At 44.9% G+C, this 18,626-nt stretch overlaps 1 protein-coding gene across 2 annotated transcripts; it reads right to left on the bottom strand.

The window, feature by feature from the left end:
• Positions 1-913: 913 nt before the first annotated feature.
• LAMP3 (lysosomal associated membrane protein 3) lies at positions 914-18,087 on the bottom strand. 2 transcript variants are annotated; one of them, XM_038146510.1, is made up of 6 exons: positions 17,902-18,087; positions 13,076-13,803; positions 11,858-11,980; positions 9,064-9,121; positions 8,372-8,539; positions 914-5,105 (listed from the first exon to the last, which is right to left on the bottom strand). In XM_038146510.1, exons 1-6 carry the CDS (start codon positions 17,945-17,947, stop codon positions 4,966-4,968), a joined length of 1,263 nt encoding a protein of 420 aa, XP_038002438.1. In that variant the 5' UTR covers positions 17,948-18,087; the 3' UTR covers positions 914-4,965. The 2 variants fall into 2 exon arrangements, with proteins under 2 accessions (XP_038002438.1, XP_038002440.1); XM_038146512.1 differs by lacking the exon at positions 17,902-18,087 and adding an exon at positions 13,875-14,475.
• Between the last annotated feature and the right edge of the window lie 539 nt (positions 18,088-18,626).

Raw genomic sequence — 18,626 nt, 5'->3', positions numbered from 1 at the left:
AAGATGCTGATGAAAGCCCAGCAGTGTAATGTTGCTGTGGCAGATACACTTCAGACCCACATTCCCCTGCCTTGTTGGCATGCAATGGCCACAGCCCTGGATGTGAGGAAAAAAGTGTAGTTGTCACCTCAGTCACAAAGGGTTAACTCCATAGGAATATTTCTCTTCTCGTGCTTGTTATTTTGTTCAAATTTATGCTTAAAAAATACACCTCCTTTTTTCTTTTGATTTTTCTGATGCAAAGGTTTCTTCAATGAATTCCAAACCTTTGTGCCTCTGGGACAGTCCAGGGTGTGACTCATAGATGGGGATTTTTTGCCTTTAAGTAAAATAGTTGACTTTTCCTCCATCTGCCACTAAACCTTGTCAAGAAAGAATTTTGAAACACCAGCAGCCTTTGAGGGCCCACTTCACACACAAAAGTGAGTATTTACCAGCCCAGCTTCTAAAACATGAATAAGTAAGGAATCTTGCCACTAAATAGGTGCAAGCCTGGCACCAAATTTAACATTGTACCACTCCAAGCAAGTGCCAAAGGGCAGAGCAAGCTGCCCCTGCTCTCCAGGCAGCCCTGCTTTTCTTGTGAAGGACAATTAAGGGACTTGCAAAGTTTTCACCTTGTAACATTAAATTATCCATCATCTAGGGATGTGCACTGACACCAGAAATGAAGTGAAGCATAATTCTGGTATTTTATCCCTGAGGGAAGTTACAGCCTCACTGCTGCCCTCACTGGCACTTCTCCAACAGCCAAGTTCCTCAATCAGCTGCTGGCAGCAGAGAGATTGTTTTTCCTCCCCCATCTTTACCATGTCTTCTGCTTTCCTGCAGCCCATCTAACAACCTCTGCTTCATGAAGAGCACAACATGTGAGACTCAGCCATTTCAGAAATAAAATCATTGCACACTCCAGTGATTAAATACAGCCTTTATTACAGAAACACCAATAATAGAAAAATAAAGAGCATATCTTACTCCTCATAGCAAGTTATTTTTAGCAGCCATACATTAGAGCAAGCTAGAGGTGATCAGCCAAGCCATGTTCAGATACTCAAGATGCCAATGTAATCTCCCTTCCTCTTTCAACTGAATTAACAGCTGTTTCTCAATTTGTGCTTGTCCATCAGAGAACAGAAAGGACTGAAAGAAATTAAACCCTGCTTTTTAAACTCCTCAGTGACTTGTCTGTGTGTGACATCACTGTGTTTCTGGGATACCCTCATTTTGTCTTGGGTGTGCAGAGACCACAGGGGATGGTCTGGGATGGGAGCTGCAGCAGAGCACCAGGGAGCCATTAGGATGTGGGGATGTGCTCACCTCCTAGTCCCTGTGAGGGCCCCACAGCCTCCTGACCAGCACATGCTTGCACAGAAGGTAAGCTTTGCTTCCTTGGTGGATGCATCACATCATCAGTGCATCACATCACCCTGCTCAGCACCTTCTGGTTCAGGGCTGGGTTGGTCTGAGCCTGCAGGTGGGGATAGAGGTGGGCTGGGGTTGCTGAGTCACTCTGGGACCCAGCTGCAGCCTTGTCTCCTCCCACAGCAGACAAAATTGCCCTGCTGCCCCACAGTATGACCATTATGGCCCACCTAGTGTGCAAGCAGTTTACCAAATATCCTCCTTTTGTATGGTGTTCTTTTAGGGACTTTTTGCTCAAGATACTTCCTCAGACAAGACATTTAAAACAGCAAGTCTGGCAACACCAAGAGGAATTACCCTATCGAGTCTTCCCAGTCAGAGGGAGACCTCAAAGCCACTCCATTAGATAAAAAAGTACCAGCTAAATATATTCCTATATTCTGGCAGAAAATAAACATGGGCATCAGCTTTCAGAGCTGCACATGGCAGCTCAGGGAGGAGCTGGGGGCTGCCTGACTCTAATTCAGCATTAAATGTGGAGAGGCAACACTCCCTGCTATGCTGACACATCCCTGCTGCAGGCTGGCTGGGTTTCGGGATCAGGGATGGAGGTGATGGGATGCAGCTTGGGCCGCAACTGGAAGAAGGGTTGCACTTCAAGGCTGGGATCTCCTGATGCAGTAAGGATTTCTCCAATGGATACTCTACTGCTGTAAAGCACTAACTCCATTGGATTAATTTTGCTGCATGTTGGCAGCATTTCCTGGGAGCATCCAATAGTTTCATTGGTTAGCACCACGTGCGCTTCACCAGTGCCACTTAGAGCAAGCTCAGAGTATCATTCATGTACAAATGGCAGAATGCAGCTTTATAAAAATAGCAAACAAAAAACAGCCAAGAAAAAGCATAAGAACAAATAAGATAAATCTGAATCCAAACATTGTTCAGTACCCACACATTGATTCACTGTAGAAAGAAAAAAAAAAAAAACAACTATGGGGGAAAACATTATTTGTGCATCACTAGTAAAAATGCCAGGTGTCACATTAGTAATCACAGAATTAGCATTCATTAGTAACTCTTTTCTGTCCTCATGCTCATATCAGACTTTTTAAAAAGACTGACTATTAACATAAAGCAAATTTTCAGAACAGAAGGAACAAATGCTATATCCATGTCAGTAAAAGTAACACAGATCACACAATCCAGCAATCCAAAGAACATGTGAAATTGGACTCAGCTTTGACAAGGGAAAGATGTCTGATCCCTGAGCAGAACAGCTTAGGGCCAGACCGTGTGCTGAGCTTTTTAGGCAGCTTTTGTTAAAATGGCCACATGTAGCAGGCTGGGACAGTGACATCCCCACTGCAAGCACAGGCTCATTTTGAAATGGAAGTTCTTAATCTATTTACCTTTCCTCCCAGACATGTAATTTTTTTTAAAAAAAGGTGAATGCTTTAATTGAGCATAAAAATCTGCTTTCTAAGCAACAGATTCATAGTATTAAGTAACCCTGAGAATTAGAGGCCCAAGGTCTGAGTCCAGTGGCTGCTTGTCTGCTAAGGGGGGGAAGAGGAAGGGAAAATGAGCTCAATAAAGCCCACCAAGCATTATGAACAGTGCTGGAGCCCTTTGCAAAAGAATAATTGAAATACTTACATTTTAATTTGAGTATTCAACTGAATACAGTCCAAATCATGGTGTCTGTATTCAAGGCTTGAAAATTTGGCATCCTGTTTCTTGTGCTGTTTTATCTTATAAATGCATTCAGCTGTTCTTGTGCTCACAGCTGGTTCTGATGTTTCTCCAAGTGCAAAAGTGCTTCAAAATTGTCTTTATCTTTCTTATTTATTAGTTCATTCTGACTCAAAGGGAACATTTCTAGAGAATGGTAATTACTTCCACAGCTACATATTATACTGATTATAGAGCAGTATGGCCATGTTTCCTGCTTCACACAGACCAACATCTCTAATTAATTCTTAGAATGGAAGAATTTCTTTTTTTTCTTCCTTTAAATAAGTAAACTTTCAATGGTGAAGTACTAGTAAAATGTCACAACTATTTTTAAAATACTTAAAGGAATTTCTGATATGACATAACCATCAATTTTATGCAGTGAAAATCCAGTGACATTTCATCACCATTAATAACTGCGCAGGATTTGGGCCATCATTCATAGAAATTAAATTATCTCCCAGCATTTCCATTTTGTTTAGATACAGAGTAAACTGTCAAGGCATTTTTGCCTATGACCTTTTGTTTAATGAGTGCCATTCCACTGTCCTTTTCCAGGCCAAGCTTTTGCTAGTAAAAGTTAAGCCATTAGCCTAACTCCTTGGAGGAAGTATTCTCTTGTTGAATATTATCTTCTCTTTTGCAAATGTTTTTGTGCATAATTTCTTAGCATCTTGATGTTATTTGCTTCAGTGAGCATGTTGTGTGGCATGTGCACGTGTGTGTATGTGGACATTTCTGCACGTGTAAATCTTTTGTGACAATGAACTTTTCCTTGTTACAACAAAGAACATGAGCTGGACTTAAATCTCAAACACAATTACAATTCTCAATGCCTTCATCATTGGTTCAGCAGGAAATAGACTACAGAGTGTATCAGTGTGGTTTAAAGTGACTCCAAATTATTTCCATTTGAAAATCCAGCTGCTCAGCTGCGAGCACACTGGAGAATACTAACTTTTGGGCAGAGTTTGTCCAAGGCCTGTGCAAGCTTTTATTTCCCACTGAAACCTTGACCATACAGCACCAGTGGATTTCCATTTCTCATGGCCTCCTGCAGGGGCCCCAGTGGTGGCCACTTAATCCCAGGCATTTCCAGTGAGTGTGGCATCTTTCTGGATTAAGAGACTGCCCTGTTGCCCCAGGAGAGGACATTTGCTGGGCTCAGTGTGGTCACTGTGACAAGTTCATGTCTGAACAGCATGTGGGGGATTCCTGAGCTCTCACAAGACCAGGAACGTATTCAGCTCCAGGGTAAGAGTCACAATTACCACTCTGTCTTTGCAAAGGGCTTAGTGGGAGAACCCCAGGAGGTTAGGAAGTGTAACTGTCTGTAGGACTGGTGAGAACTTGTTTGTGAGTGGAGTCACACTGATAATTGCCCTAAGATTTTGGCACACGCCATGTTCTGAAAAAAGCTTTCAGTGAGCTCTCATTTAGCAGGGTTGTCTGTAGCTGTGGGCCTCTGGTTTATTCACCACACTTACATCTTTTGATAAATCTAAACACCATCATTAACAAACCTGATGGGTGTTCTGGGGGTTAGTGATACTGTTTTCTTTAAGCTATTTTTAGGAATCTGGCTTAGGTGATCTGAATGACCTCCTTTGTTGACAACAGAGAGAATTGAGGCTCCTCATTTTGGACTACATCTAAATTAGATGCTAAGAATATCCTAAAGCAGAAGGTGTGAGTTCTCTCCTTCCCACCTTAAAAGAACTCCTTCCAGAAACATTCATTAGCTGTAAACACACGGTGTCATCTCACTTAAAAATGTAGCTTCAGGGCAGGGGGACTGCCAGGCAGAAGCAAAAAACTCCTGTGACTTCTCTGCTTGCTGCACACACTTGGAAGCACAAGGGCACCTCAGATGCGTTCATATCCTCTGTGTGGCTTCCTCCTGGAGATCAGGAAGGTGGCAAACACAATGACAAACAATCCCAGGAGACTCAGGCACACTGCAATGGGAGCTAGTTTGCTATTTCTATCAAGAAAACATTCTTCTTCTGAAAGGAAAAAGAGATCAGAGAATGTTACAGCAGAACACCATACTCCTAATCTGTACATCTCTATTCCAGTAAAGTTGGCAAATACAAGCCTGAAATTCTCAAAACTTTGATTTCTTTTTCTTTCTTTTTCCTAGCTATACTTACTACACTTTTTATCTGTGGTGAGCCTTAAGAAAACCATCCTTGCCCCTTCTGCAGTAGCTCTGTGCTTCCCTGGAGAGTGGCTCTTCTCCCTCACATCTGCAGGAATTGTTTCACCACTCAGCACACACACAGCAGGGGCTTTCTTCCCAAAAGCAGGTGGGGAGCATCACAATACTCCTCACAATAAACTATCACAATAAAGTGCCAGCCTGAAAATAAAGAGCAAGACATCCTGCATGGTCAAACACTGCTCCTGTGTGACATCTGATTGCTTCTTCCCTGGGAAGAGGATCAGGCCAGAGACGGAAGCCCATAGTCCAGCACATCACTAGTGCAGGAGGGATCCTTGTTAAGTCAGTGTTTTCTAAGAAAAATCAAATTCTAATTTTCTCTCTGTTAAATTCAGAGTATTTGTAGATAATGGTGGCTAACTCAGAACATCCAGAGATTGGGAAGGAAGAAGCCTTGGACATAGTCCAGGGAGTTGCTTTAGCAGTACCTTTGCAATTTTGTTGTACATATGATGATATCAGACACAAATCATTTCTTTGAAGGACCATCCAAAGATATCACTCCAAACATACCTCTTAGCTACAGGGAGGGCAAATTCTGCCTTCCTCACCCAGTTCCTAACCAAATGAATATTCAAATCATTCTCTGATTAAACAGAAACTTATTACCTTAAAGTGAACTTCTAGACTGAAGTAAATTGGCATCTTTCCTATGGAGAGATTGCACCATGTGGGCCACTGACAGAAATGGAAAATTTACCCAGTAACAATGGCAGGATCAGCCTCAAATTCCCAATACAAGTGTAGTCCTGGGAGTGAAGGCAATGTCTGGGAATGACCACTAATGTGTTATCCCAAATTTGGATTGGACCTACATTTTCCATCAGATCTACAGGAATGATCTTCCTTGGGCTCAGGGAAAGACGGACCTCTGTCATGCTGCTGTGAGTGGCAACTGCCAAGCAAACTGTTCTCTAAGCAGGGCAATGTGGTCAGCTAAACCCCGCAGCTAAACCCCACAGCAGATCCCAGCTCAGCAGCAATCCAGTTTACAGCCAGGATACGAGGGAGATCCAACACCCTGTGCCCCCTCACTCCCTGGGACTGTTCTGAGGCAGGATTCGACAACACTCTGAGACAAAAAACTGGACTCTTATTCCATGACTGTGCTGGCACAGGTTGTAGCTTGGCTTGGGCTTTTCCCCCATGGGAATTTTACACTGTCAGTGGGCAATGAGCCCACAGAACATGTGGAGTCCATGACATCATGTCACAGCTCCAGAGCCTCCACATGGCTCTTCCCAAAGTCTGATCCTCTTCTGCTCTAATCCAGATGGTGATGCAATGCCACAAAGCCAGCGGCATCAGCATTCTATTAGAGGTTGCCTTTTAAAAGCTCTGTCTGGTTAATGTAACCTGCTATTAAATGAGCTGAAAAGTATTTGCATCTAAGCGTTGTAAAAGCCAGAGATGTTTGAATTGGCCATTTTGCTTTGATGGAACATTGGGAATGAAGGAATGAACTCTATGAACTCTAGAAATTGTTTCTGATACAGTGAAGTACAGAAGGCTCTTTTACAGATTTCTAGACTCAAACAGATCAAGCTATTGATATAACACTGCTGTAATCTGTACAAAATTGTAAGGAACTTGAAACCAGTGACCATTAATGTTTTCTTTTTCTTCCCCTTTAAAGATAAGCAAATCAGGAGAAACAGAAGTGAAACAGTCTTGAGACACCCGAGGGGAGGAGGCTGATGATGTGTTTAGTCATTCCTTCACTGGGGATTTTCTTTTTCAGAATCTGCACATGCAGCCAATACACCGCAGTTTCATGACTGTTTTATGGCCACAGGGGAATTATTTCAGAGGTGGGAACTGCTTTCTCAGTTCTCTGATTAAAAGCAAAACTAATTAAAATTTGTACATGGTATTAACTAGCAGAGATTATTCTGACTTGGAGAGACAGAGAGGGAGACACAGGGCATCTTTCTCAGCTGAGTGTCTCCTAGAGGTGAGACCACACCTAATCCCATAAGTAATATCGTTCCTTGTACACATTTGAATGGGAATTCAGGGACCAGATGGGATCCCATGAGTTCTTCCAGCTCATTGTTATTCCATGAAAAAACTATCCACAGAATGAGTGCATAAATGGGATTCTCAGTGTGGAGAAGGACCATGTCTTTAAAAAGTCCCAAATGCTGTTTCCCATTATATTCCTTTTAGAATGGAAAAGGTAACCAAAATGGTGACCTAACAGAAGAAGAATTGGTCAAAGAGAGCCAAACGGAGTCAAAAGACAGATCTAAAGTAAAAAGAAAAATACAAGTGCAATATTTTGTGAGCATGCAGAAATACAAATGGCAGAAGAGAGAATGTCTTATTGCTGCGTCTGAAGGGCTGGAGAGCTGCTCAGCCCCTGTGTGTGCCTGAGTTCATGGAAATGCCCTGGGAGGAAGCCACAGAAATGAGAAAATGGACAACTTGAAAGAGATCACAAGGTCCCACTGAGTCCCCCTCTCTGGTCTTTGTCTTTTACTGCGATACCTGATTGCCTCTTTGTGGCTCTTCTCCAAGAAAAGACTGAAGAGATGAGCATCATGTTTAATTCTGAAGCTGGGAGTGGTCCAGTTGTGCTCCTCCTCAGGAGCACATTTCATCATGTCTAGACACAACTGCTCTGAAAATATCATCTTGCATTCACAAATATCCCTTATTTGCTGGCAGTTTTGCTGCTGCAGCTGAGTGAGTATCAGGAGCCTTTTAAAAATCTGGCTATATTGAGAACAGTGACCTGGAAATGAACTTTGCACATTGGGGTTTTGGCAGTGCACTGATGGTGAACACACCTCTGCTTGTTCCAGGAGAAAATGGATGAAGAAGAAAATTGTGGCTGTAGAGCTGAACATTTTTAATGAGAAGGTGAAACAGAAGGTACTGAATGCAGGGGGGGAAGATATTTTTCCATCCTCCATAGGTATTAGCACTGTATTGGAATGACTCAGGAAAGGTTGAGAAAACAGCAATGGGATGTGTATGGGTATAATTCAGCAAATTACATCCATCAGGCCACCAGAAAGGGAGGAAAAGTATCCTTCTACTCACCTTTTCCAAACTGATTACCCACAATGTCAAACGCCTGCAGCTGCATATGAACAAAGAGGATCTGGAAGTTCTTCTCCAAGGGGAAGATTTGCCTGCTGGCACACTTAAAGGAATTCCCCAGCTTTGTTGTGAACAGCTTCTCATTTAGGGCTGCATAGTAAATCATACCTGGAGGCCAGAGAGAGACAGATGAGAATCCACACTGACTCCATCGGAACCAACATCTTCCTGAGGTAGAATGGTCCCAGAGGTAACTAAAGCATGGACATGTTATCCATAAACTATCACTTACTCTTCTTACATGTTTAAATGAGTGCTTTAACTATCAATGGACAGCTCAGCTGAGCTTAGGTCTGAAAAAGTGGCTAAAATTTCAGATGCTTCTTCAAATCACATTTTAACAAATTGAGTTGGCAGGAGGGGGTTAGAATTCTCACAGAAGCAGGCAAGGTTTGAAGTAATCTCTATTCTGAAAGAGTGTGGCAGGGAAAACTTTTGAGATCAAAAAGAAAATGTACTAATAGTGATGTAACTGCAGCCAGGCCCCTTCTCTTCCATTTTTATACCATAAGATTTAGGTGAATGACACATTGAAAGCTTGATAAAACACATATTTGCAAAATCCAGTGTTTTAATGATCTGAAAGCTTCTCCCACACCCAGAACAGTTTGAGATGAAATTAAGACACTGACCTTCAGAAGATAACTGTATTCTGCTCTCAATTTTAGTGACAGAGTAACTTGGAGCTTGCTGCAAAAGAAGATGTATCTTTATAACACATGCTCATACTTGCAGGGGAAAGACACACAGCTTACCTCAGCAAAATGGTGATAAAGAATTTCCCAAAGCAACACTTTGTAAAGCATCACCTTTGAGACCCAAGAACCCAACTGTCTTGGATGTATTTTTCTTTTCCAAATCTCAGCTGCATCACCAATTCTGTTCAGTTCAATGAAACAGGGCCATGCAGGTTCATTTGACACAAACTGCTCGAGCTGAGCACTCCTCAGATACTTGTGGTAACCAATAGTGGGAAGATTGCTGACATGGAAAGCACCTGGCGCAACAGCACAGAACAAAATTTCCAGCCAGGTGTCCTGCCCGCGTGTGCCCTGAAACCCTGGTGCAGCCTGGACACTGCTGTCCCCTGGAGTGCCACAGGGCGAGAGCCAGCCCTGGGAGCTTCTCCCTGGTAGCAGTGCTGGAGTAAAATGTGATGCCTCATGCAGCAGCCCTGTTTAATTCCTGCCGTGGGCACACAGGGATTCATGAGTGCAGCTGGTGGATAAATGGCATGAAGGTCTCCTGCGCACTTGTAGGATGGAGTGGGAAAATTGAAGAAAGAAATGCACCAGAGAAGAGGTTCTCAGCATCATTCCAACTTAAAGACATAAATATGTCTTTAAAAATGGTGTGGCAGTGCTTTGTTCTGTTTGGCCATGGTTAAAAACTTTGCTTGAGGAAAACACCTGCTCCTACTTCACATCTTGTGGGTTGGTTACACAACTTCCTTTTTTCAAGCCCTTCACAGAGGCCACTGGAGTGGTGAGCCCTGAACCAGCCCCTCTCCTCTGCCACCCCAGCCCCGGGGCCTGAGCCAGCTCCTCTCCCACAGGGACAGCCACAAGTGCCACTGCTGGAGCGCTCCTGCTTCAAAGCACTGAGAGAGGCTGTGGGGACCAAACACAAAAAGCCAGCAGCAAACTGTTTTCTTATTAACTTGAATTTCAAAGCAGTCCAAGTTGAGCCCTGCTATGCTCTTGAGGCTTATCTTTAAGTGGAGGGTTCATTGTCTAATGCCGTGCCAAAAACCACTTTTTTCAGGGCAAGGCAGGTCAAGCACCTCCTAAAGGTTCTCATCACTCTCCTTAGCACTGCTGCAACCTGGGGGCTTTCGTGAGTACTTGAATCTCCAGCCTTTCTCTAAGGATTCTTGTAACACCAAAAATGCTCCTCTTGTTGCAGGAAGCACACATTTAAAGCAAACACTCAGAGTCTGAACTGATCCTTTGTTTTGAAAGAGCTCCTTCATTTTTTACCTTACTTTTCCTCTCTAGCTCTTAGAAAACTTTTTGCCATAAGCTAAAATAAAGATGACTACTAATCAAAATATTTTCTCTGTTCATGAATTAATGATACATGTGGGGTATAATTTGCTGTTCCCTCTTGGACTTTCTATGAAAATAACTGATTAACCATTTGTACTTTTCTTAATTGTTTCTAATTTGAGCTTGGAACCAGGCTGCAAGACTGACATTCACCTTGATTAATTGAAGGAGACAGATCAGCAGTGATGGCCAGATGCAGCTCTCAGCTGCTGTGGAGCTCCTTGATGTTCATTACACCTGCCAGAGTTTGATGGGATCCAGCCTGTGCCATGTTCCTGCCCATTAATGACTTTATACACAGTGTTAGTTCTGTTTTACCTCTGCTGGCATCATCACCCAGCTCTTACAGCTTTCAGGTAAATGGTGCTGCCTCCCAAAATGTGCAAATGCCTGATTTAGCAAGAGGATGGCTGCACTCAGGGATTTTCTCCTCTGCTTGTAAAAGCTGCAGTACTCTTGGTGGCTTGTGTTTGTTAAAGCCACACCTACATGTGATGTGGCCCCAGTGGGGAATGTGGAATTAATAGATTCAATGTCAAAAGCAAAGCTCAGTTTCCCACTGTGTAAGCAGGATCTCTCATCTTGCCCAAGTTTCTGTGAGTGTTTATAGGTCTCCCTGGTGTGGTGCACTTTAAGGCCACTTATCTACAATTCAGTTGTTGCAGTTCACTTGTTTGGAATTTTTCACTCAGAAATTGGATGAAATTAGACTCCTTCAGCTGTGGATGTGTCATGGTTCCTGGGCACTTAAAACTGCACAGGCTGTCCTTTGGATTTGACAACCCCAGCTGGCTTTCAGGGGACACAAATGGCTGAGAGCAACTTGACAGTGAGAGTCAGAGCTCCCAGCACACCTTGTTCCTGCACAGGGACTCCAGTCCCAAACCCTTTCCCTCTGTACCACTCCAGTGCAAATAGCAGATCTGACTTTCCCTACCGTGAGACTTTTACCTATGTAAAAAAGAGACTCAGATTTTGCTTGGCTGTTCCTAGACTTTGTGCTGCTTGATGGGCAGCTTTTAACACTGCTCTCTGGCACTTTCTGTCAGAGGATGGCAGAGTAATGTGCTTACCCTTCCCTTCCAAATGGAAAGTTCAGACAGACCTGATTTAACACTGCAGTCAGTTGTACTGCGAGCACGACATTGCACCAGGCAGCCTCCAGAGGTATTTTCCAATCTGAATTAATTAAAGTATGGTTCTATGGTTCTAGCCCTTTGGGAAGAACAGGAGTAACCATGCCTTACATACAGATAGAAAACAAGAACAGAGATAGATAAAATGCCTTTTCCCACAGCTCAGGCTGGATCAAAGGCAGCTTTGCTTTGTTCTTGCTTTCCAGTCCTAAAGACTCCTTCCCTCCAAATGCAGCAATTACCTTTACAAAGGTGATGTTTACAAATCCTCCAATAAAAGTTAAGTTCAGCTCAGACTGCACCATCCCACAGCTTCCAGATATCTTTGTGGTATTGGGGTTGACAGTCAGATATTCCATCTCTTCCTGTAGAGAAAAGAGACATTGCAGGGGTGCTGATGAATGAAAGCAAACATGCAGAGATTTAATAACTTTAAAACATGGAGAGATTTGCCCTTTTAATGCCCCCAGACAGGCTCTGCATGGCTGAATGAACAGGCCAGTGGTGGTGGCAGCCAAACTGCTGCCTGCCAGGATTGTTCCCCACTTACAAACCAGCACTGGTGGTTGTCTGACAGATCACTGAGCTGTTCCAGTGCATTAAACTGGCAGAAAATATTTGGTTTCTGTTCATTCAGTGAACTGATATGATTCAGGCAGAGTCAGGTGAGTACGAGGGGTAATTTACGAAGAGGGAGTACCTTATGTTAGTATCAACATCTCACTGTGGTCTGGTGAGGTTGGGAATCCTGCTCCCTTCCTGGCTTCTGCCAGGACATGGGATGAAAATTACCTTTACCAACATTAGTCACTCTTCCTATGTGAGAAATATTCAGACATCAAACATGAGTATTCGCATTTGTAACAGGGATGGCATAAGAACTCCAGAGCCTGAGGATGTAGCTCCATATGGTGTATTAATGGAAGCAACAAAACCTTAAGTCTGAGGGACACAATTGCCATTTCAGGTTGTATGGCATCTTTTGCTGAATCATTCTCAGTGGATCACTTCTGGGAGAGAGGAGCAGCTCTTCAGGACCTGGCAGTTCCCATGATCCTAAAATGTCCATACATCAGCATCAGGACAGCCCACCTCTAAATCCAAGTCTGTGAACTGGCAATTTCTTGCTTTCATGGTAACTCACAATGTCAAGCTCTTACCTGAAGTCAGTTCAGATTTTAACTAACCTCCCATTGTGGGAAGCACAAATAACCCGGCAGGCTGATCCCTTGCCCCAGCACAAGTACCACTGAAGTAAGAAAGCACCTTTACATCCCCTAGACATCATCATCACACGGGCCAAAGTGCAGCAGCTGGGATGCTGTGGCATGAGGGGCCTTAGACTGGCAGCAAACCACTTATTTTGATCATAGAAGCTATTTCAGAAAATGGCTTGGAAAGGGGAAGAATAAACTCCAGCTAATGAATGAATTCACTACAAAGCTCAGCTTCCACCTCACCTGTTGTGTGTTTCGGGCCATCAGCTGCAGACCCATGACGGCTTTGACGCAGGTCCTGTTGCCATCAGAAATGGTGTAGGTGCCTGTGGGGATGGCAGAGGGCTCTGGGGTGGGAGGGGGTCTCACTGTGCTGGCAGGGGACGTGGGGGCCGTTTGTGTCCCTGCAGGGGTGCCTGTTGTGTTGGTCACGGCCGTGGCTGTTGGACCACCAGTGGCTTGTGTTTGTCTCTGCGTGCTGGTGGCTGCAGAGGCAATGCTGGCAGCTGCCCCCTGGGTACTCTCTGTCTTCAGGGAGGTGTTGGTGGCCACTGCTGCAGTTCCTGTGGTCACGCGTGGTCCCCTGCCATGGCTGGTGGAGGACGCAGGGGCAGCGGTTGTGCTCTTGACTGCAGCTGTAAGCGAGGGCATGGCCGGGGTCGCGGCCTGGCCGGCCGTGCTGGGGCTGCCTGCGGGGGCTGTGGATACGGTGCCTGCTCCTGCCTGGGCTGCCGTGTGCTGGCCTGCAGCTGACGTTGCCTGGAGCTGCTCCGTTGTCTGCTCAGTTGTTCTGTAGCTCATGGGTGTTGTTTGAAGAGGGTCTGTGCTGGTAAAATGATCTGTGGGGCTTTGATGGTGCGAAGAACGATAAAGGGAAAACGGCTGAGCAGAAGTAGCCATTTGGTGGAAGGATGTGGTTTCTGGAGACAGTTCGACCCCCAGGGCCACTTCAGCAAAGCAGGAGGAAAATGCTGCAAAGAAACTAAAGTCAGTAGTCTAGAAACCTTTAGAGTTCACTTTTATGTTGATAAACACAACATACCTGCACTGGCTTTGTTATCAAATGAGTGATACAATTTCACTCTTCATTTGGCTCCAGTCATGATAGGAGAGTGAAGGCAGGCACCCTGTAGGACTATCCACAGCTAGGCACCACTCCCCCGAGTTCCACACCTCTGAGTATTCCCATTCCTGGGGAGCACACTGCCTCCCAGCTCTCCACACTCTGAGGAACCAGACCTTGCACAATCCCCAGGCAGCACAGGAATTCCCTGCAGGAGGTAGTTCAGCAGGATTTACTGGAAGCAGATTGTTGAGGTCTAAGGAAGATGAAGTGGGTGTAGCAGCTAAAGGGGCTGGTTTCTCACCACCAAAATGTAGGGAATGGGGATATGTCTGTGTGTGAAGGAAGTGGGGCAGTGCCATGGTCTTACAGTGATTCACAAGTCTGGGAAATCAGTCTGGGAACAGGGAAATTCCAGGTACTTATTTTGTTGTAGCCATGTCAGCTTGAACCCTGGTTCTTCCTCCTGGAAGAACCCAAAGAAAGACCATCCCTCCACATGATGGGCTTTCAGAAATGAGAAAAAAAAAAAACAGGGTGCAGCATCCAGGGGCATTTTGGACCACATCAGGAAATAGTTACAGCGCCAAAATTACGCTTCCACCTAATAACATTCACAGAAATGTTTCCCTTGCAGAAGTGAAAAAAAAAATCTGGCTCCTAAATGTAAATACAGAAATGAACAAAAAGTGGGAAAGTACATTGTAGAATATTTGAATGTCACAACTCTTTTGCTTGAGTCTTTGTGAGTGTGCAACAAGACTCTGGAAAGACAAGGTCGAGTTAAAGAAATAAATCACTGATGTATGTGAATTCTTTGATGTACATGAAGGTACAGGTATTTAAATGCCTTGCTGCCTAAATTAGGGGGAGGACAGAGATAAATTCTCCAGTTTGGAGACAGAAGGGACCCAAAAGTCCAAGACAGCTCATATTCCAGCAGTAGAGCTCCAGAGAATGCCTCAGCATGTCTGAGTTCACTGTACACTGGTTCTTTCAAAGAAATTTCTCATGAATTGGTGTCAAAGTTGATGGCAGGCAGGCTGCTGAGATTAGAATTTTAGGATACATTAATGCCAGAGGCACATTTAGAGTGAAATGACTGAAATCTCACAAGGTCTTCCATTTATTCATTTATTTATTTTCACTCATCATGAACAGAGATCTTCAATAATAGCTGAATTCACAAAATCTAAGAGTTTTCAGATCAGTAAGTATAATTTTCAGATAAGTAAGAATAATAAAACTTACTGGGTTTTGAATAAAATTCAAGATAAAAATCAAAGAAACAAGAGCAGATGCACAGTTCTTAACCCTTACCACAATTTTCCCTTAAAAATGGTTAACCTGGAGAAGAGCAGAAATGCAGATGAAAATACTCCATACTCCTAAAATTGCCTGGGTTTCACTCTGAGCTGTACAGAACACACCTGGCTGCCACTGTAGGTGTTACCATCAAAATGCAACTTGAGACAGTTGAAAAACTGTCACAAAAATATTGTGATTTTTCTCAAAATGAACCTAAAAATGCATAATTCATATGCTACTTCAGTTCATTTTCTCTCTTTCCCCTATGCTTTGCCACAGCTGATGCAGAGCTGTTAATCAGATGACTGATCTCCTTCTGTGGGGCCAGGGGAAAGCCAGAGCAGTTGCCATGCACCAGTTATGGGTAGCTGCATCCAAGTGTATCAGCATGATAAAAACAAGAAAGAAGAAGTTGCAATTTTCACTCTTTCTTCCCCTCTAAGACTGTGAAACAATCCATATTTAAATTTACACAAGTCCTGAATTGTCTGTAGGTCTTAGTTTTCAGTTCACAGATTGGTTTTGATTACTGACCAGGTAACCCAGATGTAGAAAGAAATACATTTGAAGTGACATTAGAATGCCACCCATAGCTTTTAAATAAAACTCCTCAAAAGGTCATTTCAACCCAATTATTTTTCATTATTCAGCCAGACAGGGTGACCTGAGGGGTAAAGCCAGAAATGTCTTTGGAATGGCCCATGGCTCTTGCTCACTGGGTGACTACCAGACTGTTCCTCCAAGCATTTTGGGGCTTCTGCCAGTGCATGATGGCCTCACTGCTAAATCCATTGGCTTGCTCTCCCCAGAAGGCTTTTGGCCACATCAGCTGCCAGGGATGGGCAGGGATCTCTCTCCAGCTGCACCTATTGGCACTGGCTGTGTTTGGGTGGCTGCTGGCGGTGGTTTGGTGGCCCTGCTGGGTGAAGGGGCAGATGGTCCAAGGGGTCCCTGGCCTATCCTCCAGCTGAGGCTGGGAAGGCTTCCATGGCTCCTTAGCATGGCCATGTTCCTCTCTGGGAGCCTGGCACCGCTCAGAAAGCAGCTGAGAGCATGACCCCCCCAGCACAGCCTTTTGTGGCCCTGCCAGCCGGACAGAACAGGCCACAGAAACACAAGAAGTGGCAGCTCTGCACCCCCCAGTAGTTTCCTTCTTTTTTTCTCCCACAAAGCCAACTAAGAACTTCATACAAGCAACATTTTGCTTGAGGGATACAAGTGCCCTGGGGTGCATCTTCCCGGAGCAAGCGGCTGCAGTCCCCTTGTTTCACTGCAGCACCAAAATTGTGTGCAGCAGATGCTGAGGGCTGTGTCAGAGCCCTGACAGCCTCTTTGCAATGCTCCAGAACAAAACTCCTAGAAATGGACCAGCACAGTTCTCAGAAATTCACTGTTCCCAGTCTGGGCCTGGAGATCCCTTTTTCATGCTTTGGTGACACGTTTTGGTCACAAGGAACATCCCTGCTCTGCTCCCAGGTGTTACAGTGGGAAGCTGAGTGCTCAGTGCCATGGCCTGGCTGTGCCACTTCTCAGCCTGTGCTGGGGTGTGTGATAGAAACTCATCCCCCTTTCATCTAACCACACTCATCTGTTCAGCTGCCCAGCAGTTTTGTTCTGCACTAATGTTTCATTCCCTGTCTGCATAGAAAGACTTGAGTTTGTGACATTAATAAAACATCACAACAAATTATTAAAGGAAATATCAAAATTGGGTAAAGAACAGAGGAAACAAGTTCTTTCTGGTCAAAAGTGATTGCTGACCATTAAATTATTAGTGTTGCTTCTCAGTCTGATCTTGCTCTCCCTTTCATCTATATGTTTTGGGGCTATTTCAGCAGACTTTGGCTATGAAGCAGGCATGGGAAAGCAGGAACTGCTTGTGGTCAAGTCCCTGGGCACCTTCCCTGCCCATGGACTGGGAGGGGGACAGGGTTGTTCTCTGTGTGATCCCCATGTGCCGATGGCAAAACACACCCAACAGCAAGCTCAAACCCTTGGCCATTCAACAGATTAAATCACATGTTGTCCTCTTCACCAGGCAAATTTGGTGCTCCTGCAGGTGTTGAGCAATGACTGGGAGATGTCCTTCATGTGTATGGCTCCCCAGATTTTCACAGAGCAGCATTAAGGATCAGATGGTGACTCTGATGGGGTTTGTCATTGAGAGAAGCCCCAGCCCGTCTTCTCCAAGCCCCTGCCTCACTCCTGCTTTCCTAATCCTGCTCTGCATCTTGCAGTGCAGATAAATTAATGACTCGAGCAATGCTTCCTTAGTTTTTTTCTTTCCTGCTTGTCTCACTCAGGATTTTCAGTTAGATCTGCAGGTCTGGAAATTATTTTTAATTATGGAAAGCAAAGCCAAAAAAGTCTGCTTCTAACAAGGCTTTGAACTGACTCCTTCACACAGAGTTTATGCCACCACAAGAGTTCGAGGGAAAATACAGAGTAAAACATCACAAACTAATTGTATACCACTACACTACATAGTTTGATACACTAAGTGTGTCAAACTGAGGGCATACCAGCTGCAATGAACAGCAGGTACGGTTATTTCTTAGCAGTGGGACTTTACTGAAAGCACCCTTAGTGTTAGCAACAAAACTGCCCAACGTTTTGACTCTGGGTGCTGTCCTGACTGCAAGGAAACCAAACTGACATAATGCCCCGTTTTCCAGGTAGAAATGGTGCTGTTACTCACCGCAGGCGAGGGTCAGCGAGATGAGCTGCCGTGCGCTCCTCCCCATGGCCAGCGCGGCTGCGGGCGGGAGAGGCGCTGCTTCCCCCGGAGCCGGTGCAGGGCAAAGCGAGCTTTCCTGCGGACCGAAAAGTTTCACTTGATGCGGGGAGTGCTCAGTCACATGGCTGGAAAGGAGGTGGAGAGAGAGAGAGGGAGAGCGATGCCTCTCGCCTGTAAACTCGCGCAGAAGGAAATAAATGATGGTTAGGAAAGAAAGTGAAAAGAGAAATGACTGCTGGGCTGGCTGGGAGGAGACCTGGGGCTCTGCAGCGCCAGGGAAGGCTTCGTGCATCGCCCTCCTTCTCTGAGAACCTGGTGCACAGTGCCCCAGCAGAGGGTCACACCCTGTAAATCAGTGCCTCCCCTGTGTTCTTTAGAAAATTCTTTATTTAAGGCCAAACTCTGTCTTTTATGTTAAGGCACAGAAAGGAGAGATGTGACCATCTCCAGAGAGCACCTGCTGAAAGTAAGACACGGCTGAGCAGAGTCCCAGACGGGCTCTTGCCCCATGGGAACCCTCCTTTGCTGCCTGGCCCAGTGCTGCTCCCAGGCCTGCTCTGGCCAAGGATGGGCAGGGGCTCACTGTCAGGGCTCAATCTAAACACCCCTGTCACTCAAAGGGCTTCTCTGTCACACAGAGGGCTCCTCTGTCACACAAAGGGCTCCTGCACAGCTCCCAGGGCAGG

The sequence above is a fragment of the Motacilla alba genome, chromosome 9 (genome assembly GCF_015832195.1).
Source record: "Motacilla alba alba isolate MOTALB_02 chromosome 9, Motacilla_alba_V1.0_pri, whole genome shotgun sequence".
In the NCBI taxonomy this organism is placed as follows: Eukaryota; Metazoa; Chordata; class Aves; order Passeriformes; family Motacillidae; genus Motacilla; species Motacilla alba.
This window is presented reverse-complemented; position numbering and strand designations above follow the sequence as displayed.

Coding starts and splice junctions, on each gene's coding strand:
- LAMP3 (XM_038146510.1), bottom strand. CDS start 17,947: ATGGGGAGGAGCGCACGGCAGCTCATCTCGCTGACCCTCGCCTGCG. Junction 13,804..17,901: donor CTCGCTGACCCTCGCCTGCG/GTGAGTAACAGC, acceptor GTTTCTTTGCAG/CATTTTCCTCCTGCTTTGCT. Junction 11,981..13,075: donor TGGCCCGAAACACACAACAG/GTGAGGTGGAAG, acceptor TTTTCTCTACAG/GAAGAGATGGAATATCTGAC.